Here is a 27,137-nt window from a genome sequence, read left to right as displayed (position 1 = left end):
AATTTTTACAAATGCACACATAAATAAAGGCCTCCTGTGAGGGCAAGAACTGTGAATTTTTCATATTTTATCCCTGGTCTCAAACACAGCATTCACAATCCCAAACACAAAACATATGGTAAGTAATAGAAACATTTTTACTTTTATGCATGGATATATGTATGTGTGTACACATCCATGCATATGCGGTGTGTGTACAGAGATATATACATATATGTTGTATATATGTGTAGATACACATATGTGTGTGCATATGTAATTTCTATTGCTATTAATCTGAAGGTATTTTCAAGGTATTTTTTTCTTGAAATACAGGCACCCGATTCTGTAGTTCCAACCAAATGGACAGAACATACAGCATATTCACAAGATACAGCTCACATTCGTGAAATATGGTCAATTTAAAACCTAAGGGTTTTTAAAATAGAAGTATTATTGCTTAGAGCTGTTTATTACTTTCGCAAAACAATCCTGTCTTTCATCAACGTTTCTGCTGGGAACCGTCCTTCCAAGAGGCGGTTAACTGGGTTAAATTCGGGGAAGAGGCAATATTGCTGTTCAGTGAACCTAAACCCACGACAAATGCACTCATTCAATAACTGAATTTGATGAGAGGGATAATTTCATCTTATCGGCTGCAAGGCAACAGTGTGGGATCATTACCCGGCTTAGCTGACACTTCAGCTCTTGGCGTCTCAGGCCCTCAGAACAAATATTTAAGCATCTCGCCCTTTAACCAGCTGTCCCACTTAAATGCTGAGACCTGACAAGGTCGGACTTGCTTTCTGGCATTAGGCACTACTGGATTACAAGAGCAAAGTAAACATGACGACTAGGCAATTTTGCTTATTGAGCCTTGAAATAAATACCATGCCACATATTTGAAAGTCTCCCTGCTTAGGCACACGTACGTTAAAATGTCTTAACCAAATGAAAGGGGATGGTGACTCTTTTGAAGGGAAAGTACATTCACCTGCTGACTGTCTGTGCCTGGATCACAGAAAGGTATTTCCTTATCTCAGGATTTGGCCTATGAAGGAGAAGCAGTGACTAGTAAAAATAAAACCAGAGAGCCATGGAATCTGCCAGGGAAAAGGAGCCTGGGATCACCATCACACCCAGGCTTCTTACTTCACAAAGGTAAAAAGTGAGGCCCGGAGATTTTTTTAACTGCTTGTTTAAGACGATTATATCTCTAGCTAGGGAGAAAATGAAGATGAGAACCCTTATCTCTTGATACCTTTCAAAATACCAAAGGCCAAAAACTTCCTTCATATTACAAAAGTCAGGCAAATCTATAGCATTCTTTACAGCACTCTGAATAGGTAGGCATAAATAAAAATGTTAGAATTAAAAGTGCATAGAACGAGAACGGCAGTAATGTACCCAAACATAAACATGTATTTCCTCTGTAGAGGTGTCCACAAAGACACTGAGGCCTGGCATGTTTGTAGGATTTGTATAAATAATTCTCAGATGCTTGGGTTCATCTTCATGGTCTTATGATGCTCTAAGTGTCATCTGTTTTTTTATGGCACAAACAAAACTACTTTTTCCCCTTTCCCCTGAAAGCACTTCTTTTTTTTAATGTTTATTTATACTTGAGAGAGACAGAGAGGGAGAGAGCACGAGCAGGGGAAGGGCAGAGAGAGAGAGAGACAGAGAGAGAGAGAGAGAGAGAGAGAGACGGAGACAGAATCTGAAGCAGGTTCCAGGCTCTGAGCACAGAGCCCAACGAGCAACTCAAACTCATGAGCCGTGAGACCATGACCTGGGCCGAAGTCAGATGCTCAACCGACTGAGCCACTCAGGTGGCCCTGAAAGCACTTATTCTTAATCCTGGGAACAGGAAGTAGCCATTTGCTCTCAAACTCTTTTTGTTAGAGAGAGCCACTTCCTGGGGCACCTGGGTGGCTCAGTGGGTTGAGCGTCAGACTTTGGCTCAGGTCATGATCTCATGATTTGTTCCACATCAGGCTCACTGCCTCTGGAGCCTCTGTCCTGCTCTCTCTGCCCCTCCTCTGCCTGCTCTCTCTCTCTCTCTCTCTCTCTCTCTCTCTCTCTCTCAAAAATAAACATTAAAGAGAGAGAGAGAGAGAGAGAGCCACTTCTTTTACTTTGCAATAGTATAATTACATTTGTTAAAAATAAAAACTGAAATAAAATATCATTAATTATAGATTCAGATTTTTTTTTTGACCAAAGAAATATCCAGAGGCATACACCCATCTCTGCAGTAGAAGGCAAAATGATAGTGCCGCTACACAAACTTGATAACCACTAGTTCTGAGTTTGGATTATTTAAATTAAACGTCAACAGCCCCACACTTGCCCCTCACCCTGCCTCAAAAAATAAAATTGCAGCAACTTGACTGTAGAACGGTTACCTGGAGGTGTTGAATTTTGCTGTGGCTAATGTAGAGCTTCTTGGTGGTGGAAGGAAGGCCTGACGGTACCTCTGTTAGCCTATAGCATTGTACCGAGTGCACTGAATCGCAGCTACATCTCCCAGGACAGTTAGGATGGAAACCAGAGGTAAGAGAGAGCAAAGCAAGGAAGGCATAAAGCAGATGCATCTTCCAAAACAGGGCCTCTCAGGCAGCAGCCAAGTGTTTAGATGATGTCTCACTCTTTATACCATGAAATCTGATCATAGAATCTTATGAATGTGTGCTCTGTCAATGTAAGGAGACAGGGAAGAAAAAATTCCAATTTTGTCTGGGTTAAAATGTTAGCAACCATTACAAAGGGCTTAAACATTGATAAGCTGCCTTAATATTTGTAGGTGAGCAAACCCCTCTGTTATTTATGGCTTGGAAGGCTAATCTGCAAACACGTCTATTATCTGTAGTTTCCTTGTTTTGTTAAATGTGACACTAGGGAATTAGTGGGGAAAGACAAAGAGCTGTTTTATAGTGGGCTATAAACCTTTGGATTTTCTGTGACCCTATATTACAACGATTTTTGTAGGACTGCAACAGGCAGGTGTTTTCTTCTCCCATTAACTAGTATGGGCAAATGAGCAGGTTTTCTCTTTATTATTGTTGTTTCAGTAACATTTTATGGCTAGGGAAACAATGGGCTACCAAGAAGAGGGGTTTAGAGCCAGAGATAAATTGTTCAACTCATCTATCACTTGGTCCACTCAAATATCAAATTTGGACAATATTTTTGTCATCAAAAATATTGTTGACTTGGATGAGAATAAAACATCAAAATGGGTCAGTTACCTTCATCTATTTGTAATAATGGAAGAAAAGGCCTCGAGTGTCTTCAGAGGAACTTGTGTGTTCTGAAACCTGACTGCAGAGGGAAGGCTTCATTTGTCCCAGGCACGCTTTTGTTGAGGTTCTTTTACTTGCTGTGCTCATCCCTGCTGAGGAATTTAAAAGCATTTTAAGCAAAAGATTATATAGAGAAGTTCTCTCCTCCCCAATGGAAGACCTGAATTTCCCTATGCTGGTTGGCCTGAGCCCATCGCTCCAAAGAAACCCTTTCTAATATTGAAAAGCTTTTCTGATGTCCCCTTCAACCTACCTCTCTACTGCAGTTTTCATTTTGAAGCCAAAAGTTCCTTTGCTCTGATAATCTATTTCCAGAGTAAGTAAGGATTTCTGTATGCTTTTCCCAAAAGACTTTTCTACTCCTCTCTTTTGATTTTTTTTAAGTCCTCTTTTCTTTTACTATCTGAGAAAAGGAATGATAAGGGATTTCTTTTCTATCAATATTCTGATTTTCAACAAACTTTATTACTAATTTCTCAACAAGAGAATTATTTTTTTTTAATTTTTAGAATTTTCAGATAGGAAAGTAATGTTCAAGAAAAGAAAATTTGGAAAAAAAGAGCAAGGAGGGGAAAAAAAAATCAGTGTTAGTCTTGTCCCCAAATCAAACACGTTTCTGGTTTCTTTTCTCTGCCTAGGCTTTGAAAAAGCCAAGAGAAATACTCATGGAACACTTTTTTTTCTTCTGTGTTAATTCATAGTTAATTAAAATGGAGAGAGTAAATTCATAGTTAATTAAAATGAAATGTCTACAAAATCCTTTGGTGTCATCTGCCATTAGAGGCAGCTAATTTTTCTGTTAAGCAGCATAGCGATGGATTTCATTTTCTACCCTCTGTTGGTCACTGCAGTATACCCTTCTCTTTGAGCCCTGAAATTACACGGTATAATATATTTCTCTTCCATCGTATTTCTATAGCTTTCCTGTAATGACGACATTATCTCTAAAATGTTACTATTTTACAATAGTAAATAGTTTTATTTTATTTTTTTATTTTTTTTATTTTATCAATTGTAAACCTACTTATATACTTTATATTCTGTACCTTTTACTATTATATTTTTCATATTATTTTATAGTTTCCATAAACATAAATTTTAATGTCTAATAGACTTTCAAGAGTATTGTCCAGATTTGATTAGCTACTAAGTGTTGGAGTTTTAAGTTGTTTCCTGGTTTTAATATTACAAATATAAATAGTTTTGATCATAAAAAGTTGAAAATGTTTTGAAGAATAAAAGCTCCATTTGTTCCCCTAGACCACACCTATTTAGTTAGAGTTAAGCTGAGAAGTCTTTTTTTTTTCCAGGTGGAAGGCAAAGTCTTATTGATACCATAAACTGCAGAGAAAGTATAGTACAAAGGTACAGCCTGGGTGCTTGAAGGACGTGCACGTCTTCTTGTACCTGCTCTGGAGGCGACAGTCCCCTCTGCAGTCATGCTGTGCTAAGCCACAGCCACAAAACGGCCATCACTGGTCAGCTTCTGGCATACTTTCTGCTGACTTTTGGAATTTTCACATGTTGACTAAGGGCCCGGAGTGTAAAATTCCCTAGATTGAGTTTTTAGGTCTTGAGTTTATGGGTTCCTAAGGCTAAGTGTGAGACAGACTGTTCTTTTCTCTGAAAAGATTTAACACCTTATCTCATCATTATTGCTTGGCTTCTTTGGGCGAGAAGAAACCTAATAAAGAAGCATGGGTGCCTTTCTCAAGAATGGAAACTCAAATGACTCACCCAGCAACTGTTCAAAATATACCCCAGAATCTAGGTTTAATCTTTCAGCACAAGGAGGATTGCAATCTCAAGGAATATGCTTTGCATTTGAATTTGGATTGAATTAGATTTATGTCTTTGTTTAGATTCTCAAGCCAGGATCCTCCTTGACTTGCTTTCTTATCTTCTTTATCTTTATGCCCCCTCCTCGCCTCCCTTCCTTTCTTCCTTTCTATAACCCAGGGGTTCTCAACCAGGGGCAATTTGGCAATGTCTGAAGACATTTTTTTATGACAATAAATGGTGGTAATGGTCAGGAGAGGATAGGCAGTGTTATGAGCATCTAGAGAGTAATGGTGAGGGATACTAGTAAACACTCTACAATGTAAAGGACTGCTCCACAAGAAAGAAGTCTCTAGTCCAAAATGTCAATAGTGCCTTGTCAGGAAATCCCACAATAAATATAAACATGTGTCTCAATGCAATGGGTATTGGCCTTCCTTGGTTTATTAAAAGCAAAGGTCTAGTTCCCATTGTAGACAGGAAACTGAATTCCAGAGAAGAAGCTGACTAACCCAAGATCTTCCTGACTTGGGTCTGTAAGCACTGGCTTGTGATTCCTATTATAAAACTGATCAGCCAAAAGTGAGACAGAAGCTTTAATTTATGAAAATCTCCTTTTGAGGTAAAAGAAAAGAAATTTTAAAGACTCAAAAAATTATGAATAGGATTCTTTTTAACTTTTATTTCCTTCTTGAAAATGTTGCAGAAAAAGTGTAACTTTGAAGTAAGACAAAAAAATAATTTTTCTACCGCTTAACCTCTCTAAATCTTAATGTTTTCTTCTATATGTGAAGATAAAATGTGAGGAAATAATGTCCATTCTACAGAAAGGAATAGATGACATGAACTAAGGCATGTCAAGTCCATGGGTGAAAAGGGAGTCTCAATACATGATAGTTGTATTGGTTTGGATTATTAGTTACAAGCAATGAAAAAAAAAATCTGGCTAATTTAAGCAGAAGAGGAATTATTGAAAATTGGGTAGCATACAGAATTGTGAAAACCTACAGAACCAGATTTGGAAATGGCAAGAATAAAAGCAAGCCTTTGTAGCCAGAATCACAGGCAAAATCACACTTCAGTCTGGTGTCACCACAGAACATGGATGCCCTGGCCTGCACCACTGAACCAGAAATTGTGTGCCACTTGCTGGCCCGCTACTACTCAAAAAGGATGTTGCTACCCCCACTCCCATCTCTCCTCCCTACTAGGAAGAATTATCCCAAGCTTGCCTTACTGTCTCCAAGGTAAAAATTCCAGGTGGATTATTTTGGTTAGCTGACCCCAGATCATATGCCTGTGCTCCCGCTGTCAAGAGTTGGGGAGTGGGCTTGTCTGACGTTTTCAGTCCATTATGGGAAGAAGACTCGGTTTATCATATTCAAGTTACGTAAGGTAGGGAATTCCCTAAATAGAGGAGGGGAGGCTTAAATATGGGCAGTCCTGCATTTATAGTGACAAATATCCACTATAAAAATCTTTTCATCCCCACTCCCTCTGCTTACCATGGCCACAAAAGCCAAATGAACTTTGAGTGAGTTACAGTCAAATGGGGCCAAATTCTTTGTCCAACAATGCTTGTGACTTGGCTTTTGTGTAATTGTTTCCCCACACTTTTCTGACTTGTTTCTTTGAAAGACTGTGAAAATTCTAAAAAAGATACTTAAAGGTATTCTTATAGTTTTAATCTAAGTGCAAAAAAAAAAAAAAGATAACTAATGTTTAACAGTGTTCAGAATGCAATTGTTTGGGGCCCCTTGTGGAATTAATCTACAAGAAACATAAATGACAGGGGCTGATGAGGGGGAAGTCTGTGTTTGATCTGTAAAGTCTGACAATCTGAGAAATAAACAGTGACTTGACAGTGATGAAAGAGGAAGAATCAATGATTAGTAAACTCTGATACCATTGTCGCTAAATGGTGGTTTTAGATAATGCTGAATCAAACCTGGAGTTGTGGGAAAGGGTAAATAAAGAATGTAAATCAGGTAACAGTGGAAAAGCAGTTGTAGTTGGTCGTTGAGAGCGTAAGGAAAAAACAGTGATAGAGATTTTGAAAATTGCTTTTTGTTATGTTTTGTCTTTTTTTTTTTAAGCTTATTTATACTGAGAGCGACAGAGACGGTGCAAGTGGGAGAAGGGCAGAGAGAGAGAGAGGGAGACAGAGAATGAGAGGCAGGCTCTGAGCTGCCAGCTGAGAGCACAATGCAGGGCTCGAACCCATGAAAACATGAGATCATGACCTGAGCTGGAACCAAGAGTCGTATGCCTAACCAACTAAGCCACCCAGGTGCCCCATTATGTTTTGTCTTTAGGTTTGGGTACACCACACAAAAATGTAGTAGGTCTTAAATTTTAACTATGGAATAGGTAAGATAAAATAACTCTCAAAGCTTAAATTATACTGGATTTATTATTAGTCAAGTCAACCAGATTATTGTTAAATAAACATTTCTCTTTAGGTTGGGAAAAAATATTCCTTAGATTTTAAAGGTTGACATGTATTTTGTAGATATTCCTAACTCTTGAGCTATGAAACATTAAACATTATCAAAGGTATGTTTTGAAAAGTGACAGTTTTTAGATTTCTAAGTAGACTGTTGTAATATTTTAAATATTAAACTGATTCCACAAATACTTACATCATTTCTACCATGTTCTATGTTCTGTGTTAGGACCTGGCATTCAAAGATTAAGTAATATATGGTTATTGCTGCAAGGAGCTCACGGTCTGAGGGGCTCCAAAAAATATGGTCAGAGCTATAGCAGGTACTTGCAGGAAACTAAATGGTGATGGTAGCCATAGCTCCACATGAGAAGAAAAAAGGAAGTTTTCCTGAAAGAGGTGTCTGAGCTAATCTTTAATCACTGCATTAAAATTCCCGGTTTTAAGAAGAAGGCTTCTTAAAAGAAGTATGAGTATATAAAAGAAATGATCAGAAGGAGAATAAGGCTAAGAAATCACTTTGGGATGCCCAGATTTACTTCTTCAATATGAATATCTCAAATTTTCAAATTGGTAGTAAATACAAATAAATATAATTTAAATAATACATATGGACCTGATATTCCAAGACTTGATCTGCATTGCTCAAGTAAAATGGTAGTGGATGTTCCTGGCTTTATTTATCACACAACTGTTTATAGTGACCCAACATCACTTAATTTGCCTTTTCTTTTTTCCTGGTGGGGTTACTAGAAAGTAAATGAAACATGTGAAGCATAGTACAGGGCCTGGCACATAGTAGAGTTCAATAAATGGCAGTCTCTCTCTCCAATCCAAAGTGCATCATCTATGTCCATTCAATACAGTGCCTTTGCAATTAAAAGATGCTTTGATAAATGTCTGCTTAAGTGCCAGTACTCACCAAAGAAATATTTAGCACTTTCGTTTTTCCCCCGTTTCCTCAGTCCCCACCCTGTTTATTCTTAGTAATAATACCTTGTGGTAAAACTCTATAGGGATGAGTTCCTAAAACAAAACTATCACATTTAAGTTATATTAGAAATTTTTTAATCACATAAGCATGATTCATGAAACAGTTATCAGAAATCTCTGCCAATGCAATTGCAAATAGAAGTATCAAGATTTTATTATCTTTAGGAAAATAAATCCCACAAGAATTGAGATTACATACAATTCCAAATTCTAGAGTAGGTCAAGATGAGGCAATTCAAAATTAATTAACTCATTAAGTCCATGGGGGGGGGCAATAAATGTAGACAAAGCACACTGGCAACAGATGGCAGCACTTGAATATCAAACCCTGCAACCCTGCTTTATACTGTAGGTGAAGTTGTGATTTGCAGAAATGCAAATCCCTGGTCTAAATGGGCAGAAGATAATTTCTACACAAAGGCACCTCATGAACATTTGAAAGCGTCACATAGTACTAAGATAGCAAGCACACATTGATACGGGCGACTGCTACAAGTGTGATTACAAGAAGGGACAACATGAGATAGTAAGTCTTCTGAGACAGAGGGTGTGATTTGTTGGGAGTTGTAAAGGTTGTAAACAGAAATGGAGCTGGGTTCTACAATCCTGAAAATGGTATTCACCAAGGATCAGAGCATTGGAAACCAAAAACACTCAAAATGCATTTCAGCTGTGCCCTCACAGTATAGTAGGAAGCTGAAGGATGTTCCTTTTTTAAAGAAATTAATTTTATTTCGAGTGTCGTCCATGCAAACTAAAGAGAGTAATAACAGAACGTGAGTATTGTAGGGGTGCCTGGGTGGCTCAGTCGATTAAGCGTCCGACTTCAGCTCAGGTCATGATCTCGAGGTCAGTGAGTGTAAGCCCCATATCAGGCTCTGTGCTGATAGCTCAGAGCCTGGAGCCTGCTTTGGATTCTATGTCTCCCTCTATCTCTGCCCCTCCCCCACTCACACTCTGCTCTCTCTCTCTCTCTCTCTCAAAAATAAATAAACATTAAAAATTTTTTTAAATCTTTAAAAAAAGGAAATGACTTTTTTGGTAATATTTATTACATATCAATGGATTTGTTTATGGCTTAAAACTGGGAATAAATTATTTTTTTAGAAAAACTTTTGGATTGGGGTGCCTGGGTGGCTCAGTTGGTTAAGCCTCAGACTTTGGCTCAGGTCATGATCTCATGGTTCATGAGTTCAAGCCTCACATCAGGGGGTTTTGTGCTGATAGCTCAGAGCCTGGGGCCTGCTTCGGAATCTGTCTCATTCTCTCCCTGCCCCTCCCCCTCTTGTGTTCTGTCTCTGTCTCTCAAAAATAAATGTAAAATAATTAAAAACATTTTTTTTAAAAAAGAAAAACTTTTGGACTGATTTGCCAATTTATTATGCTGGTAACTTATACAAAAAGAAATGGATTTCTTCATCCCTCTATATTTCCTGGTTAATAGGTCAAGACTTTGGAGAAAAAGATACCTAGATTGAAATCTCACCTCATTTGATTTTTAGCTGTTTGACTTTACCAAGATACTTTAGCTCTTTGTGAATTATCTATTAAAAAGTGGTAATAGGGGCACCTGGGTGGCTCAGTCGGTTAAGCGTCCGACTTCGGCTCAGGTCACGATCTCGCGGTCCGCGAGTTCGAGCCCCGCGTCGGGCTCTGGGCTGATGGCTCAGAGCCTGGAGCCTGCTTCCGATTCTGTGTCTCCCTCTCTCTCTGCCCCTCCCCCGTTCATGCTCTGTCTCCGTCTCAAAAATAAATAAACGTTAAAAAAAAATTTTTAAAAAAGTGGTAATAGCTACCTCTTATGATTTTGTGAGGGTCAAAAAATTAAAGTAAATAGCACAGGGCTTTACACATGGTATGTTTTCAACAATTGAGAGCTGTTCTTAATGTGATTCCATGTATGTTCACCCTTCCAATTCTAAATTTTTTACTTCAAATTCCTTAAAATGCATTGCTAACTATAATACATACAGAGAAAGGGGCTGGGGCCTTGGTAACTGTAGTAATGATGTTCTTGCAAATACTGCATATGAAAATAAAGTTAATTTGGAAGGGAATGAGGAAAGACGAATATTTTAGGTTTATGTTATTTATTGTGCATTAAAACCTATGTGAAGGTGCCTATTTAAGTTCAAGGCAAAGATCTCATAGTTTTGCTTAACTAAGTTCGCTGAAGCCAAAGGACTTATCGATGGCAGCTAGCCTGCCCTGCACTATCCAGAGAGCAAACTAGAGCTAAGCTTTCTTACTCCTCAATGGCATTGCGTTGGCGAGAGGTACACGGGGCAGGCTTTGGTGGTGATCAATTGGAAGAGTGTATTCCATATCACAGGAGTCTGGGGTGGGCTAGTAAAGTATTCCCTTACGCAATGCAAAAGAGTTCTCACCAGCCTAACCCAATATCTGATTTCTCCTTTCTTAAGACTGGGCTAGTCTAGAAGTGGAAAGGAGTTGAGCGCAAATAGGGCTAATGGTAAAGGGCAGTTTGTCAACACTCCCAAAGGTACTACAAAATTCAAATCGAAGTAGTAGCTATTAGGATTAGACTCACTAGCCTATGAGCTCGGCTTGCGTGAGGCTCGTCTCGTTTTTGTGTCCCCAGTGCCTCAAGAGGGCTCTGCATTCAATATATTTATGAATATATGTATCTTCATAATTTTGTTTTTATGAAAGGTCACTGTGGGAACACCGTAGTTGTTGAGATAAGTACTTTTAAAAATAGTTTCTTTGGAAACGTATGACCTGGAGGCTAATAATCAGGATGAAGGCACTGAAGTTAAGCATCTTACCTCAGTACTGAGCGAAGTAAACTTTAGACACTAAGGCTTCAAGGTTAAAGAACACAACTAAACAGGACAGCTAATATGACAGGGTGCAAGATTCGAACTCAGGGCTGCCTATTAAAGGCAAGACAAAAGGTCCCGTGTGAATTCAGCAAAACCCGGGCGGCCGCTGTCCTTCAAGTCGCCGCTCCAAGCAGTTTTCACTCGGAGTTGAGGGCCTGGTTTAGCAAGAAGTGCCCGTATGTCCACCCACCTAACCCTCTACAGGAACCGTAACGAAAGGTAAAACGTGGCCCTTGCGCATGCTTACACCGCCCGTCCTCACATTCCCTTCCCCGCCCTGGACGTCGCCGCAGCAACTGTCCCGGAGGTCTTTAGAACGGCTCCCGCCCACCGTGAAGTCAAGCGGGCGGGAACTGTTCGTCTCTGCGACGTGGACACCGTTCTCTTCCTCCGGCCTTTCCAACTTGGAAGCCGACACGATGCGTGCCTGTTTCTCGGGGATTCAAGCTAGAGTTTGCCAGTTGTCAATATGGCCGCTGCCGGGCAGGTCCCAAGTAGAGGCTTTTCATAGGCCAAGGTCTCATCCTAGCCCCGCCCACTTCGTCCCTCCAGGCTGCGTCGGCCTAAGTCTTCGCTACGCATGCGCAGCGGGGGCGGGCCGGGAGGTGGGACGGCCGGTTTCTTCCGTGTGCCACCGCCGCCGCCTCAGCTTCACTGCTCTTGCCACTCAGGGGTGCATTGCCGGCGTTAGCCGCGCGAGGGGAAGGGAGGGGACCGACGGAGCGTGCGTGCGCGGGGGTCCCCGCAGTCCCAGCAGTTCCTCTCGCGCGGGGTGGGCGGCGGGGGTCAGCAGCAGTCGGGGGAGGCCCTAGACGGCGCCATGTCGGCGGGCGGCCCGTGCCCGGCAGGAGCCGGAGGGGGCCCCGGGGGCGCCTCCTGCGCCGTGGGGGTCTCCCCCGGCGGGGTATCCATGTTCCGATGGCTGGAGGTGCTGGAGAAGGAGTTCGACAAGGCCTTCGTGGATGTGGATCTGCTCTTGGGTGAGATCGATCCGGACCAGGCGGACATCACTTATGAGGGGCGACAGAAGATGACCAGCCTGAGTTCCTGCTTTGCGCAGCTTTGCCATAAAGCCCAGACTGTGTCCCAAATTAACCACAAGCTGGAGGTGAGCTGTGGGCCCTGGAGGAGGTGGCATTCAGTCCTAGGCATCAGATCCCATTTAACGCACTGGTGAAACGACCCTAGAAAACTACCTACCAGGGCACCTGGGCTCAGATGTGACAGGAGAGTGCGTGTGTATATGTGTAAAGCAAAGGAGTGAGGTGAGGTTGGGGTAGAAAAAGAGGGTGTAGATCGACGTGTGGGTGTCCTGGAGTCCTGTCACCCACCTTCCTAGTATTTCTATGCGGAGGAAACAGGAACTAGTTACTCCAGCCTACTTGTACATGCATCGTTAATAAACCTAAGGTTTAAGCTCAAAGATTGTCAGAATACCTTAGCCCACCTTTCAACATTTGAGTTCTCTTATATCGATTTTGACATTGACAAACTAGGTTTGTATATCACCAGACTGATACAGTGTTGATGGTTTTTTTTAAACTATTTCAGACCATCGTGTCTTGTTTCACACAGACATACTATTCCCTGAATGCATGAACTATTTAGGGGAATTCTATCAAAGCTCTTAGGAAAATCTAGTGGGATAAACAGGATAGTATCAGTGTCCTTCTTGGTTTATAGTTGGTCTTTAAATTACAGGCAGATACCGCAAGAGTTGTCTACAATTTTTCAAAAGACTTATAACATTGAGTGAAGTTTTGTTTGTCCTTTACTGTATTTCCCAAAGTCTGGATTTATTTGTGAGAGTATGTGAAGAATGATCATTTGCTTTAGTCTCTAATCTTGTGTGTGGGTGTGGGTGTGGGTGGAGTGGAGTAGTGTTGGTTCCAAAAAAACCCAAAAACCTACCACGTTGTGCAGAAAGTTAAATTAATGCATTATTACAATATTTAGAAACATGACACGTTGACATTATTACATAAAGAGCTTTTTCTAACTAGATAATTTAACAGAATGGGTCTTTCATTTTAAAGTACATAAAAATAGGATAATCAGAGATGTGCAAAGCTCTTTGAACATGAAGTTACCCCGGAAAGCATCATTGCTGTCAGTTACAATGATTGAGAGTGCCCCTTAGATCCAAATCAATATGAATATCAGGTATGTATCCTCTCCTTGATTAGTGGTTAGCAGTCTTCCTCTTTCCTGGCAGCCACAGAAAAGGTGGTCTAATTCATCTGTGATTAGCACAGACGCAAATCAGAGATTTTGGACTGTTCATCTCTTCCATCCTTTTTGAAGAGTTTCCAATGGAAGTGCTGATGTGAAGCTAATCACGTCTTGTTCTAGGTATATGAAAATGATTTTTTATTTCTTGATTGCTGCTTACTTCTAGAAGGTAGTTAATTTTTCAGGTAGTAAAAATGCATTTAATGGATTTTAGAAATAGTGCTTTAGCTTTAAATAACAGAGCAAGAGTAGCTTTTGCCTCATGAGAACTTTCATATCATTTCCAACTGCGGGTACCTACTGAGGATAAACAGCTTTTAAAAAGTGAAACAATATCTAATTTTTTAAATGACCAGAGGACTCTTTGAACAGTGATATTTTGATGTCGGATATAAAATCTGATTTTGGAGAAAGGATGATTCTGTGAGTAGGATGTGGTACTCAGTCTTTTTCATCTTTAAATATTTTAGATGAGTATTCAGAGCTATAATAAATTATGTATATCCTTTTTCTCAGAAATTGTAATTACATATTCTGACTCCACATCCTGGCTTAGGAGATGGCGTTATTTCTCAAAATAAGAAATGCTAGCCTGTCGTGATGTGAGCATGTTTCTTCAACATACTTTGAAACCCTTGACTTAAAGATCTTCGAAAATGGGGAAGGGACATTTTGTTTGTGTGTTTTTCTGTTACAGTTAACTTATCTATTTGTGGGTTAATCTGTCTACATTTAGCAGTTTTTATGGTTTTCACGGAACCGGTTGTGTGTTTTTGAGGAGAGAGGTTCGTTGTCAGCAGTGCCTTTCAAAGCAGACCTGCTGTTGGATTATTTGCAAAATTTCAGAGGTTCATATACTGTTATTAATCTGAGATCTTGAAATCTTTAGAAAAGATTTCCATACTTTCTTGCCCTGTTTTATTTCTTAGTAAGTGGATTGAATTACTTCTATTGTTTTAAGGATATGGGCATTAAGATTCAACAGTTGAGGCCATTTATAGTGTGATATAACAGGTGTGCACCAAAGTTCAGTGTTTTTAGAGATTAATACCTTAAACTATATTACCATTATAAAACATTTTTATAATCAAGACACAGATACTTCCAGTGTAGGTAACTTATATTTAATTGGTCTTGAGTATCTTTCCAGATTGCTCTTTCTTCTGCCTTAGTTATTGTGCCTTTAGGTAATACCATGTTTAATATCAATATAGCAGTTAAAACAATTTTGCTGCAAAAAAAGTCAGAGGTTATATTTAAAATTAAATACTAAATGGTGTGCCTGGATGACTCAGTTGGTTGAGCCTCTTGATCTTCGGCTCAAGTCATGATCCCGGGGCCGTGGGATCAAGTCCCCCAGTCTGCTTGAGATTCTCTCCCTGTCCTTCTCCCCCACTCACACACATGTGCATGGTCCCTCTCTCTCTGTCTCTCTCTGTCTCTCAAATAGAATTTAAAAAAGTAAAACAAAATATAAAGTAAATATAAATGATGCCTGTGTGACTGCTGCTTGCCGTAGGGAGAGGGCTATATATAAGGGGAAGGGGAGAACAAAGAATATCAGAATATATTGAGATATTTCAGGTTACTCACCTCGCTCTTATACTTCCCACATGCATGAGAATTCCTGCTCTAGTGAGCCACTTGGTGACAGCTGTGCTGGAGTCACAGGTATTGATTGGGACAGTAGTAAGAGCAGTAGTAATAGTAATAGTTATAGTAGTGTGTTAGAGTAGTACAAAGATTGAGAACCAATACTTTAGAAAAACTCACCTGTCTATCTGGAAATGCAATTTTCTGCCTATTTACCCCTTCTCTAAAATAACAGCAAAACATGAGGCACCTGGGTGGCTCAGTTGGTTAAGCATCTGACTGGATCTCAGCTCAGGTCTTGATCTCAGGGTTGTGAGTTTGAGCCCCACATTGAGCTCCGTGCTGGGTATAGAGCCTACTTAAAAAAATAATAATAATAAAAATAAAATAACAGCAAAACAATATATCTTCTGTCACATCTTCCTTTCCCTCCCCCAACAATTGCTGATTCAGTATATCTTTTTTTTTATTTAAAAAAAAAATTTTTTAATGTTTACTTATTTTTGAGAGAGAGAGAGAGTGAGCATGAGTGGGGGAGGGGCAGAGAGAGAGGGAGACAGAATCAGAAGCAGGCTCCAGGCTCCAAGCTGTCAGCACAGGGCTTGAACTCAAGAACTGTGAGATCATGACCCGAGCCGAAGTCGGACACTCAACCGACTGAGCCACCCAGGCTCCCCTGAATCAGTATATCTTTTTAAAGTGATTTACTGTTCACAACCATCAGAAGAGAAACTTTTGGTTTAGAGCCATGTTTATGATGAACTGATGATGTACTGTCCTTTTACTGCTTTGACACTGTTCTGTTTTTAAACAAATGGTAAGGCCATTTTGCAGCGTTGAACTTGAAGGTTAATATTGATTCACTCTGTATTTATTGAGGACTAATTCTGTGCCAGATGCTGTATTGGGTACTTGGGATACAATGGAGACCAAGATGGACATAGTTATTGCTGTTACAAGGTTTGAATTCTGTTGGGGAGTTAATTGGAATAATTGTCACGTAAGTGTGAAATTCCAACTTTGATGAGTATTATGAAAGGTACATAGTGTAATGGGAGCTTGTTCTGGGGGATCAAGGAAGGCTTCCTTCTGGAAGTGGCCATTGAGTTAAGACATAAAGCATAAGTAGGAATTAATTAGGCCAAGAGAAACAGGAATATCATTCAACATTCCAGTTGAGAGAACAGAAAGTGGAACACACTGTGATGGTCAAGTGCATAATGCACTTGAAGAACTGACAGAGAGTTGGTATGTGTTATAAGAGCAGATGGCCCAAGGAGTGAGATGCAAGATAAGTTTGAACAGGTAGTTAGGGACGGTATCTACATGATTTTATAGGCCATGCAGTAGATTTGGGGGCTCTATCATACCAGTGGGAGATGTTTAAAACTGGATGGTAACCTCAGATAGGAGATTAGCATAGCTCACTGAGGCTAGGGTTAAGGAGAGAGTTTGGGATAATGACAAGAATGAATGCAGGAAATCCTTTAGAAGATTCTTATTTTTATCCATAAGAGAGGATGATCGTGCAGGGTAGGATAGTGAGATGGAGGTGACAGAACAAGAGAGACTTGGGAGGTAAAAATAAAGTCTAGAAATGGATTGGAATGGAGAGATGAGGGAATTTAGGATGACTCCAAGATGTCAGTTGGCTGAATAGATAGATGGACATGAGTTATTATTAACAATAGTTATGTTGCTAACCTTACTGATCAGTTAATATTGGTCAGGTTCTGCTTTTAGTGTTTTGCATATATTCAGTCATGTAATTCTCACAACAGTCCTGTGTGATAGGTTTACTATTATTATTCCCATTTTACCAGGATTAAGTAAGGGGACCAAAGCTCTAGAACTAGAGAAACCAGTTTCTCCCAAAGCACATATTTATGCCTGGTGAGGGAAGGAGGAGGTAGAGAGAAAAGCAGGCAGAAAGAGTGAGTGTGGCTGGATAGGTAGCAGGAAGGAGGAGTGTAGAATTCCAGGGGGGTATTGCATGTATAAGCCAATAAATGTGTATAAGCCAATGAGAAGCATCTAGTTGAGAGGGAAGCTGAATGTTCTAGCAAAAGAGAAGGGTAAGTAGTAGTAGTAAGATTTCTGAATGAAGAGGAGATCTAAGATACATGTAGAGAGAATGGCCTCACATTGAAAGGCCAGCTGTTACACTTGGAGGGAGAGGGAGACTGTGAGAGCAGGAGGTGGGAGATTGAGAGTGTTTGTCTGATGGCTTCTTTGTTCTCTGTGAAATTGGAGCTGGGGACAACTGCTGAAAGTGGGTGAGAGTAAGAGCTTGGAGAGAGTGAAAAGATTTGAAATAGTTATGGAAGAGTGGAAGAGCCAGTTGGCCAGAGAAATAGAGGGACCGCCAGGCAATGTTGGAGACTTATTTGGAGTTAGTTATCATAAATTCATGATACAGCCAGTCTGCCTTGTTGTGTGACTTTCTCCAACAATACTTGTTTAGTAACAAGCACAGTAATGTGAGTAATAATCCAGTGTTGTAGCAAGGAGTTTGCTATGTTGACAAGAGCGTTATTGAAATGAAAATGGTCATGGGGATGAAGAAAAGGAATAACCTTCAATTAAAGAAGTAGAAGCAGGATTTAATAATTATGTATGTGCAGAGGATGAGGACAAGGAGGGGTTAAGGATGCCACCACATTTCTGTTTGAGAAATGGATTAGGTGGTAGCTGTTTGAGTATAGTAGTCTCCCCCCAAATTCATATACACCCAGAACCTCAGAATGTGACCTTATTTGGAGATAAGGTCTTTGCAGATGTAATAAATAATTCAAGGGTGGAAATAAGATCATAGCACATTAGAGTGGACCCTAAATCCAATGAGATTCTCCTGATAAGAGACACTCAGGACACACAGAGACACGGAGAAGAAGGCTACGTGGAGGAAGAATCAGAGATTGGGGTGACATGTCAACAGTCTTGAGAAATGCCCAGGATTGCTGTCAATCCTGATTGCTGTCAGAAGCTAGGAGACATGCATGGAACAGTTTCTCCTTCAGGTTATCCAGAAGGAAACAGGCCTGCCAATAGCTTGGTTTTGAGCTCTTGGCATCCTGAACTGTGAGAGAATAAAATTTTGTTCTTTTAAGCCACCAAGTTTGTAGTGATTTGTTATGACAGCCCTAGGAGACTTACACCATTTACTGAAGTAAAGAATCCAGGAGAAGGAACAGGTTTGGCAGGAAAGATGAGTTGAGTTTAGGAGATTGTATGTAGTTAAGTTTCTTATCCTTTCTTGTATATTCCTAACATAGTCTCCTAATTGCTTCTTACCCCCTCCAAACCATCTTTTCATTTTCAAAATCATTCTTTTTTTTTTTTTAAGTATTTTTAAAAATGTTCATTTATTTTTGAGAGAGAGAGCGCGCGTGTGAGTGGGGGGAGGGACAGTGAGAGGGAGACAGCATCCCAAGCAGGCTCTGTGCTGTCAGCGCAGAGCCAATCGTGGGGCTCAAACTCACAAACTGTGAACTCACAACCTGAACTGAAATCAAGAGTGGACGCTCAAACGACTGAGCCACCCAGGTGCCCCTCACTGTCAGAGTCATTCTAAAATATTTCAGTTTAATTGTTCATATCAAAAAAGGGCAACTCTGATTTTGGTCACTCTTCTTTTACTCATACTTTTCTTTTACTAACTGGGTAAAATTCAAACTCTAGCATAGTGATCAATGCCCAGTGTGTCTGTCCTTATCTCTTGTCACCCCTTCTTAGCTCCTTTTGCCTCTCAATAAAACTGGTCTATTTGCAGCTCTCTAAATAGGCCTTGCATGGTATCACTGCTTTAACATAGGCTTTTGTGTATAGTGCCTTCTCCGTCCCCTTTGTCTACAGTGTCAAACACCCACTCATCTTTCAAGATACCACTTACCTCACCATCTCTGTGAAGGCTTTCCTCACCCCATTTCTCTCTGCTCTATATAGGCAGAGCCGGTCATAACACCTTTAACTCACTTGGACTGTTAAATTTGTTACGTTGTTCTGTCATTAGTGGCTGCCACATCTCTCTACCTCTGGAAGGTAATCTCTTGGAGGGTCAAGACTATGTCTTAGGTGAAATAATATCAAGTGCTTTGTGGAAAGCTGACTTTAGGTGGGGGGAATATTATCTCTTTGTGAACTCATTTTGGTCTCTAGGAATGGGTTGGTAATTTTTTTCTCTATAGTGCTTTCAAACTTTATCGAGTAGTGAGCAATTCCTTTGAGTATGGATATCCAGTTGACGGATATGTGGACTATAGAATTGTTGTTTGGCCCCTTTTTAAAATTGGAAATTTGAGGGGCGCCTGGGTGGCGCAGTCGGTTAAGCGTCCGACTTCAGCCAGGTCACGATCTCGTGGTCCGTGAGTTCGAGCCCCGTGTCAGGCTCTGGGCTGATGGCTCAGAGCCTGGAGCCTGTTTCCGATTCTGTGTCTCCCTCTCTCTCTGCCCCTCTCCCGTTCATGCTCTGTCTCTCTCTGTCCCAAAAATAAATAAACGTTGAAAAAAAAAATAAAATAAAATAAAATTGGAAATTTGAAACTCACACATTAAATACCAACCTTTCTGCCCTATTTACATCCCTGTCTCACTTGCAAGGGATTTTCACTTCTCAGACCTTTCTCTACTCTATATATTAGCTGATCTCTTTAGTACTCAGGTAAATTTCTCCTTTCTGACTAACTTTTTCACTGCTTTTTTTTTTTTTTAAGTTTTTATATAAATTCCAGGGAGTTAACATACAGTGGAATACTGGCTTCAGGTGTAGATGATAGTGATTCAGCACTTCCATACATCACCCAGACTTTCGCTTCCTTTTTTTTTTTCACTCCATTTTGAATTGGTACATCACACATGGCCTCTATAACAGTGCTTATGACACTCCCTGTCATAATTGGAAGTGTAATTTTGTCTCTTTTTACCAGACAGTGAAATTCTGAAGGGCAGAATCCATGTCTTACTCATCTTTTTTGTCTCCAGATCCCAGCACACAGTGTGTACTCAATAAATATTTATTTAAATGAATAAATTATTTGAAACACTTTTAGTGTTCTACCACGAATCCTCAAAGATTACCAGTAATCATTCTATAATACAAGTTTCACGAGGGCTGGGATGGTTTCTGTCTATATCCGTGGTATCTAACACAGTGTCCACTATATTGTTGAATGACTAAATCTGCAAGTTTATTTTTTCCCCTGGTATGTGATCCACAAGGATAGGATTTGTAAGTTAATATTTCAAGGTATTCCATTTTAAGAAAAATTCGAAACTGTGACTAAAAGTAACATTAAACATTCATATTGTGTATGGACTTAGTGTACTTGTGACATTTCTAGAATATAGGGTAGCTTGATTCTCTTCACCCTACCTCCAGTTTGATCATAGAACCAACTGTGTTAACATGCAAATGGAAACAGGAAACATTTTATGTTGCTTGGAACTTCATTTTGAGCTTAACATCAAAGTAATTTAACTTTCAAAAATACATCACAGATTTATCTGTTTCTTTTTGAAAATCCTCCAGCCATAATTCATTCACTTTGTTTCCTGTATTATACACAGCTGCCCTTTTTTAAAACATAAATTTGATCATGTCATTTTGCTTAAAATGCCTCAATTATACTATGAGTAAAATTCAAACTTCTTATGGCTGTCAAGCTGTATGATCTGACCTCTGGATATCTCTTCAATGACATATCTTACCATTCTTTTCTCTTTTCTATATGGTGCAGCCACATGGGCCTCCCTTCACACTTCAAGACAACAAACTTTTGGTCTCAGGACCCCTTTCCACTCTACAAATTATGAAGTCCCCAAAATGTGGATTAGGTCTATAGGCATTTACTGTATTAGAAATTAAAACTGAGAAAACTTTAAATATTTCCTGTATCAGCTGAAAATAGTAACAGTAAGTCTATTATATGTTCATATAGATATCATTTTTAATGAGAAGATAACTTTCCAAAAAAAAGTAGCACTGTTTTACATTTAAGAATAATCTTTAAATATCTGGCTTACTAGAAGACAGCTGGATTCTTACATCTGCTTCTGCATTCAAACATTTGTGATATGAGGCGTGGGTTGTAGCCTAGAAAGTTTGACCTCACAGAGATACACAGTTAGATAAGGGAGGAGTATCTTAATAACCTTTTCAGATAGTTGTGGATATTTTTCTTTGATATTAAAAGGTAATTTCTTGGGGCGCCTGGGTGGCTGAGTCAGTTAAGTGTCTGGCTCTTGGTTTCAACTCAGATCATGATCTCACAGCTCATGAGTTTGAGCCTTACTTCGGGCTCCACACTGACAGTGTGGAGCCTGCTTGGGATTCTCTCTCTTTTTCTCTCTGCCCCTCCGCTGCTTGTGCCCTCACTCTCTCTCAAAATAAATCAACTTTTTTTTTTTTAAAAAAGGTAATTTCTTAAAGGTTAGTTACAATGTGGAGTCTGAAACTCTAATCAATGAAGTTTTCATCCACTGTTAAAGTAAAATACATTGGTCTATGTATGTAGTCATTGAATGGATCTCTTACTGAGTCCTGATGTTAACATTATGGATTGGTCATTTGAAAATACTGGTTTGCTGAGTTATGCAGATTTTCTAAATGTGGGTACACCTTATTGTACGATATTTAAAAAAAAACACATTTGTTGGGGTGCCTGGATGACTCAGTCAGTTAAGGGTCCAACTTTGACTCAGGTCATGATCTCATGGTTCCTGGGGTTGAGCCCTGTGTCAGGCTCTGTGCTCACTGCTCAGAATCTGGAACTACTTTGGATTCTGTGTCTCCCTCTCTCTCTGCCTCTCCCCTGCTTGCTCTCTGTCTCAAAAATAAATAAACATTAAAAAAAATTTTTTTAAGTCATATTTGTTAATATCACCAGCCTCATCAGAAAATCCTTTAAGTGTTTGGAAGCTGTCAAGCTTCAATTTTTCCAGAATTCTAATTTTCATTTGAAAACACAAATTCTTACCATTGGCAAGAATACTCTCAGTTGTTTGCCTGGAAGTAACAGATTCACTTAATCGTTGTCAAGAATATGTTTACCAATAGTAATGTATTTGCTCTTCTTTCTTTTTTAAAAGTTTTTAAAGTTTATTTTTGAGAGAGAGAGACAAAACACAAGCAGGTGAGGAGCAGAGAGAGAGGGAGACACAGAATTTGAAACAGGCTCCAGGCTCCAAGCTGTCAGCACAGAGCCCCATGCAGGGCTCAGACTCACGAAAGGCGAGCTCATGACCTGAGCTCAAGTTTGGACACTTAACCAACTGAGCCACCCAGGGATCCCTGTTCTTCTTTCAAGTAAAACTGGTGTTCCATGCAAACAGTTTGGTTTTGCAACTCAAGCAATTGCGTAAGTGCTTTTTCTTGGGACAACATGATTTGATATGCAGCATATATGCTTTATGCACACTTCCCATTTCATCACACAGAATATTAAAAGGAAGTACGCAAGGGTTGAGATTTTTAAAAATTTATAATTTTTTTTTTAAAGTTTACTTACTTTTGACAGAAACAGAGTGCGAGCATGAGCTGGGGAGGGGCAGAGAGAGAGGGAGACACAGAATCCCAAGCAGGCTCCAGGCTCCAAGCTGTCAGCACAGAGCCTGACGCGGGGCTGGAACTCACGAACTGTGAGATCATGACCTGGGCCGAAGTCGGACACTTAACTGACTGAGCCACCCAGGTGTCCCCCCAAAATTTATAATTTTTATTGCTTCATCACGGGCATTCTTAAATGAACTTTTTGTTCTTTAACTGCAAACACATTTTACTCATCATTGCTTTTGCACCTTCAATACAAATGTCATCATGGTGAAAAAGGCAAATAATGCTTTATTAGTATTAAAATAGTTTTGACCTTGTGGATGCCCTGAAAAGGTCCCACAGGCCTGTGAGAATTGCTGCTCTGACAGCAACTGGAACACTTCTCAGAAGAGTAAGTGTACTCTCCCACCCCACGAATCCCCTTCTTTTAGTTTCTTTCATACAGCTTACACTTGGTAAGTATATATTATATTACTTGCTTTGTAATGACCTTGGACAAGTTACCTGACTTCTCTGCACCTCAGTTTCCTTCTCTGTACAAAAAAATGTGTCTCTCAGAGGATTATCACGAGGATTAAGACAATTAAAATATGAATATGTCCCAAAAAGTACCTGGCATATAATGCCATTAGTGCTGTTGTTACATATGCCACTCATTTTCTTCACAAGCCGCCTCCTGCACAAGGCCACTGCACACTTTGCAGGCCGGGTTCCCCATTTGTTTCACCTACCAGTGTCTCCCTAGAGCCCAGCCCGTGCCTGGCATGTGGTTGGTAGTTGATAAATACTTGCTGAATGAATGTAGTTTAGAAACAAAAACAAGTTTGCTGGTCTTAAACTGCACAGCAGTTTGGAGAAGAATGATGACAGATGAAGTTAGTGGTCTTCTATGCTTGTATAGAGGGAATTGGAGCGAATAGGCAGTTTTCTCACAGAACTTTTGTAAGCCAGATGTGCAGGCTCTTTCAGGAGCTGACTTGTAATAAAGAGGAATATTATTTCCTATCTTGAGGGGTGGCAGAGGTTTTTATATTTGACCTCTGAGTATATTTTCTGTTTGGTCACAGTCTTTGTTTTAGAATTGGATCTGTTGTCTTTCTGTACCCTTGAGTGGTTGGAGCAATGCTAAGTACTTCAGGCACAGCGGGGAACAGGAAGGCAGAGGGAGATTCTTTACAAGAGGTATGGGTTAACTCAGATTAGGGCTGCGGCGTTGTTCTGCTCTGTTGAAGGAGTAGAAGGAAAAAACGGAATGGATCAAAATGCTTTCATGAGTTGCATTTTCCTTGTGACTTTTTCACAGGAGAAAAGTCCCTGTGAAGAATGGCTCTGTTCTGCTTTTGCTGTCGCTCAGGATCCTATATATATAACAATTCCTATGATACTTTTTTTTTTAAAAGTTTAGTTCCAGGAAAGAAGGAGTCTCACCAGATAAAATGGCATTGCTTCTTTTAATGAGTCAAGGAGAATTATATAATATATAAAGGTTTTCCTATTGATAGGAAACTCAGTATTAAATTTAATACACAATAAATTGTATTAAGGTGGATTTTTTTAGTGAAATCTTGCCATCTCTATATGTTTTTATTTTTATTTTTTGACTGTTTATTTTTGAGAGAGAGAAACAGAGAGAGGAAGAGAGAGCATGGGGGAAGGGCAGAGAGAGGAGGAACAGAGGATCCGAAGCAGACACCATGCTAACAGCAGCAAGCCGGATGTGGAGCTTGAACTCATAAACCACGAGATTATGACCTGAGCCGAAGTCGGACACTTAACCAACTGAGCCACCCAGGCGCAGTTTTTTTTTTTTTTTTTTACATTTTTATTTTTTATTTTTTACATTTCTTTTATTTATCTTGTGAGCTTTACAGCCTTTTTTTTTTTTATTTTTTACATTTCTTTTATTTATCTTGTGAGCTTTACAGCCTTTTTTTTTTTTTATTTTTTACATTTCTTTTATTTATCTTGTGAGCTTTACAGCCTTTCGGGAAATAGGTGGGTATAGATGATAAGTCTTAGATATTGACATTAAATGGTATAATTGCTAGAGATTTAAATTCTAATCTGTACTTTCATCCTAAACTGCATTTTCAAACATAAAAAAACATACAGACTTTTAAAAGCATACTTGTTTCTTTTTAGTGAAGTGATTACCTTTTGTGCACGTACTTTAAAACAGAAGGTGTAGAAACATTTGTAGGTAAATTTGTAGGTGAGATTATATTTACTTTATCAGCAGCTTTCTGTGCTACAGTTCATTACAGGTCAACTGCTATTTGGAGTCAGCTATTTTTTTTGTAATTCTTAAACAATTTGGGGAATGTATGTTTTTGTGTGTATGCATGTCTGTTCCTGCATGTGTGTCTATCTGTGCACACACATGAGTTCCACTGTTGGGCGCAGGGAAGGAGTTGCTAGCTAGATGAGGAATGTTCTGAGTCTCTTGCTTAAAGCCCTGTCTGAGGTCTGGGGATGTGATCTTATTTGGGGGCCCTGGACTGCTTGGTCACCATGTCCCTATTACTGCCGGATTACAAAAGATGTCAGGAGGTCTGAGTTTTAATGCCATGCAATTTGTAATTTGGGGCCACTCAATATCTTTGAGCCTCAGTTTCCTCATGTGCGAAATAAAGATATTTTACCAGAGTTTTTTAGGTTCCTAGATTGGCCCTTTTAAAATGTTACTAAAAGACTGGGGCGCCTGGGTGGCGCAGTCGGTTAAGCGTCCGACTTCAGCCAGGTCACGATCTCGCAGCCCGTGAGTTCGAGCCCCGCGTCAGGCTCTGGGCTGATGGCTCAGAGCCTGGAGCCTGTTTCCAATTCTGTGTCTCCCTCTCTCTCTGCCCCTCCCCCGTTCATGCTCTGTCTCTCTCTGTCCCAAAAATAAATAAACGTTGAAAAAAAAATTTTTTTTAAATGTTACTAAAAGAGCTGAATGATGTGCTGAAACGAATGACTGAGCTACATCCAAGTTCCCTGCCATACAACTGGATGTTTGCTAATTTCTTGTCTTAGTCTGACCTCTCCCAAAGAGGTTTTTGAAGGGTGCTTAAGTTAAAGTAATTGTCATTTTTCTCCATAAGACTGTTAAATAAAAATTAGCTTATGTTTAGAAAGAAAAATGCAAGTGTTGTGTATTTTTAGTAGATAACATAGAGGATTAAGGTCTGGACAAAATGGAAACTCTGAACAAAAAATTCCTTTGGTTTTGGTGCTGCACAGTGGAATCTAGTAATAAAGGATTATTTTAGAAAGGAATTACCTTGTTGGAAAAGTTTGGATGTTTCGAAAGAGTATGAGATGAGAATAGAATAGTAATGGCTGCATTAAATACAAATAAGTGGTGATGATAATACTCCAGTGTTATTTAGATAGACTGCCTGTCTTTTTCATTTTGGGGAATACTTCATTCCTACTTTGCAAAATATGCCTCAAATTTTCATCTATCTCCAGACTCCATTCCAGCTGGACCACATGCTAAGAATCACTGCTTTAGAAAATCTCACCAGTGGTTGATTTAAATGGCTTGGTTCACGTGAAGTGAAGGCCATACTCACAAACTGTGAGATTGTGACTGGAGCCAAAATCGAGAGTCGCCCGTTCAACTGACTGAGCCACCCAGGTGCCCCCATGTTTGTTTGTTTTAATGTTTATGTATTTATTTTGAGAGAGAGAGAGAGAGAGAGAGAGAGGGAATGAGCTGGGGAGGGACAGAGAGAGAGAAAGAGAATCCCAAGAAGGCTCCCTGCAAACAGCACAGAGCCCCACAAAGGGCTCGGTCTCACCATGAGATCATGACCTGAGCTGAATTCAGAGTTGGATGCTTAACTGACTGAGCCACCCAGGTGCCCCAAGGCTATGGTCTTAAGACCCAGAGACCCTCCTAGAATGAGATCGTTTTTTCCTTACTGTGTAAGGGTAGAGTATCTTGATGATCAGCTTTTGTTTTATTTTTTCTCTAAATGAATCTCCCAAGATCAAGTGCAGGAAGGGGAAAAGATCGTATCCCAAATTAAGTCTGTATGTAACATAGTTTTTAACTATTTTGGTTTTGCTTTTTAAAATACTTTTGGGGGTGCCTGGGTGGCTCAGTCAATTGCGCATCAACTTTTGAATCCACTCAGGTTGTGATCCCAGGATCGTGGGATCTAGCCCCGTGTGGGGCTCTGTGCTGCATGTGCAACCTGCTTAATATTCTCTCTGTCTCTCCTTCTGCCCCTCTCCCAGCTTGTGCACTCATGCTATCTCTCTAAGATAAAAATATTTTAAAAAAATAAAACATTTTTGGGATATCACTTGAAAATTTAAATAAGAGTTGAAGGTTGAAATCACCTGTTTCCTTTAAACTTTGGCTCTTTACGAGTTACAGTGTGGCCAGGGTAAGACAGTGAGGTAAAAGATGCTTAGGCTTTTTC

The 27,137-nt window shown here is 39.8% G+C and overlaps 2 protein-coding genes across 7 annotated transcripts in view; one reads left to right on the top strand and one right to left on the bottom strand.

Moving 5' to 3' along the window:
* The window catches only part of LOC123608927 (nephrocan-like), a 31,374-nt gene extending 19,520 nt beyond the window's left edge, over positions 1–11,854 (bottom strand). Inside the window, exons 1-3 of one of the 4 annotated variants that reach the window (XM_045499396.1) lie at positions 11,292–11,854; positions 3,231–3,376; positions 2,388–2,675 (exon numbers count right to left, since the gene is read on the bottom strand). In XM_045499396.1, the coding sequence (XP_045355352.1) occupies positions 2,388–2,576 (189 nt within the window). In that variant the 5' untranslated portion in view covers positions 2,577–2,675; positions 3,231–3,376; positions 11,292–11,854. The remainder of the gene's footprint in view (positions 1–2,387; positions 2,676–3,230; positions 3,377–11,291) is intronic. The other 3 variants (XM_045499395.1, XM_045499397.1, XM_045499398.1) reach the window with 3 other exon arrangements.
* An 83-nt stretch (positions 11,855–11,937) lies between these two features.
* Positions 11,938–27,137, top strand: part of GOPC (golgi associated PDZ and coiled-coil motif containing) — a 40,235-nt gene continuing 25,035 nt past the window's right edge. For 2 of the 3 annotated variants that reach the window (XM_045499399.1, XM_045499401.1), the window contains exon 1: positions 11,981–12,456. In XM_045499399.1, the coding sequence (XP_045355355.1) occupies positions 12,169–12,456 (288 nt within the window). In that variant the 5' untranslated portion in view covers positions 11,981–12,168. Of the gene's footprint in view, positions 12,457–27,137 lie in introns of all 3 variants that reach the window. The other variant, XM_045499400.1, reaches the window with a different exon arrangement.

Source organism: Leopardus geoffroyi, chromosome B2, assembly GCF_018350155.1.
Source record: "Leopardus geoffroyi isolate Oge1 chromosome B2, O.geoffroyi_Oge1_pat1.0, whole genome shotgun sequence".
NCBI classification, from domain to species: Eukaryota; Metazoa; Chordata; class Mammalia; order Carnivora; family Felidae; genus Leopardus; species Leopardus geoffroyi.
This window is presented reverse-complemented; position numbering and strand designations above follow the sequence as displayed.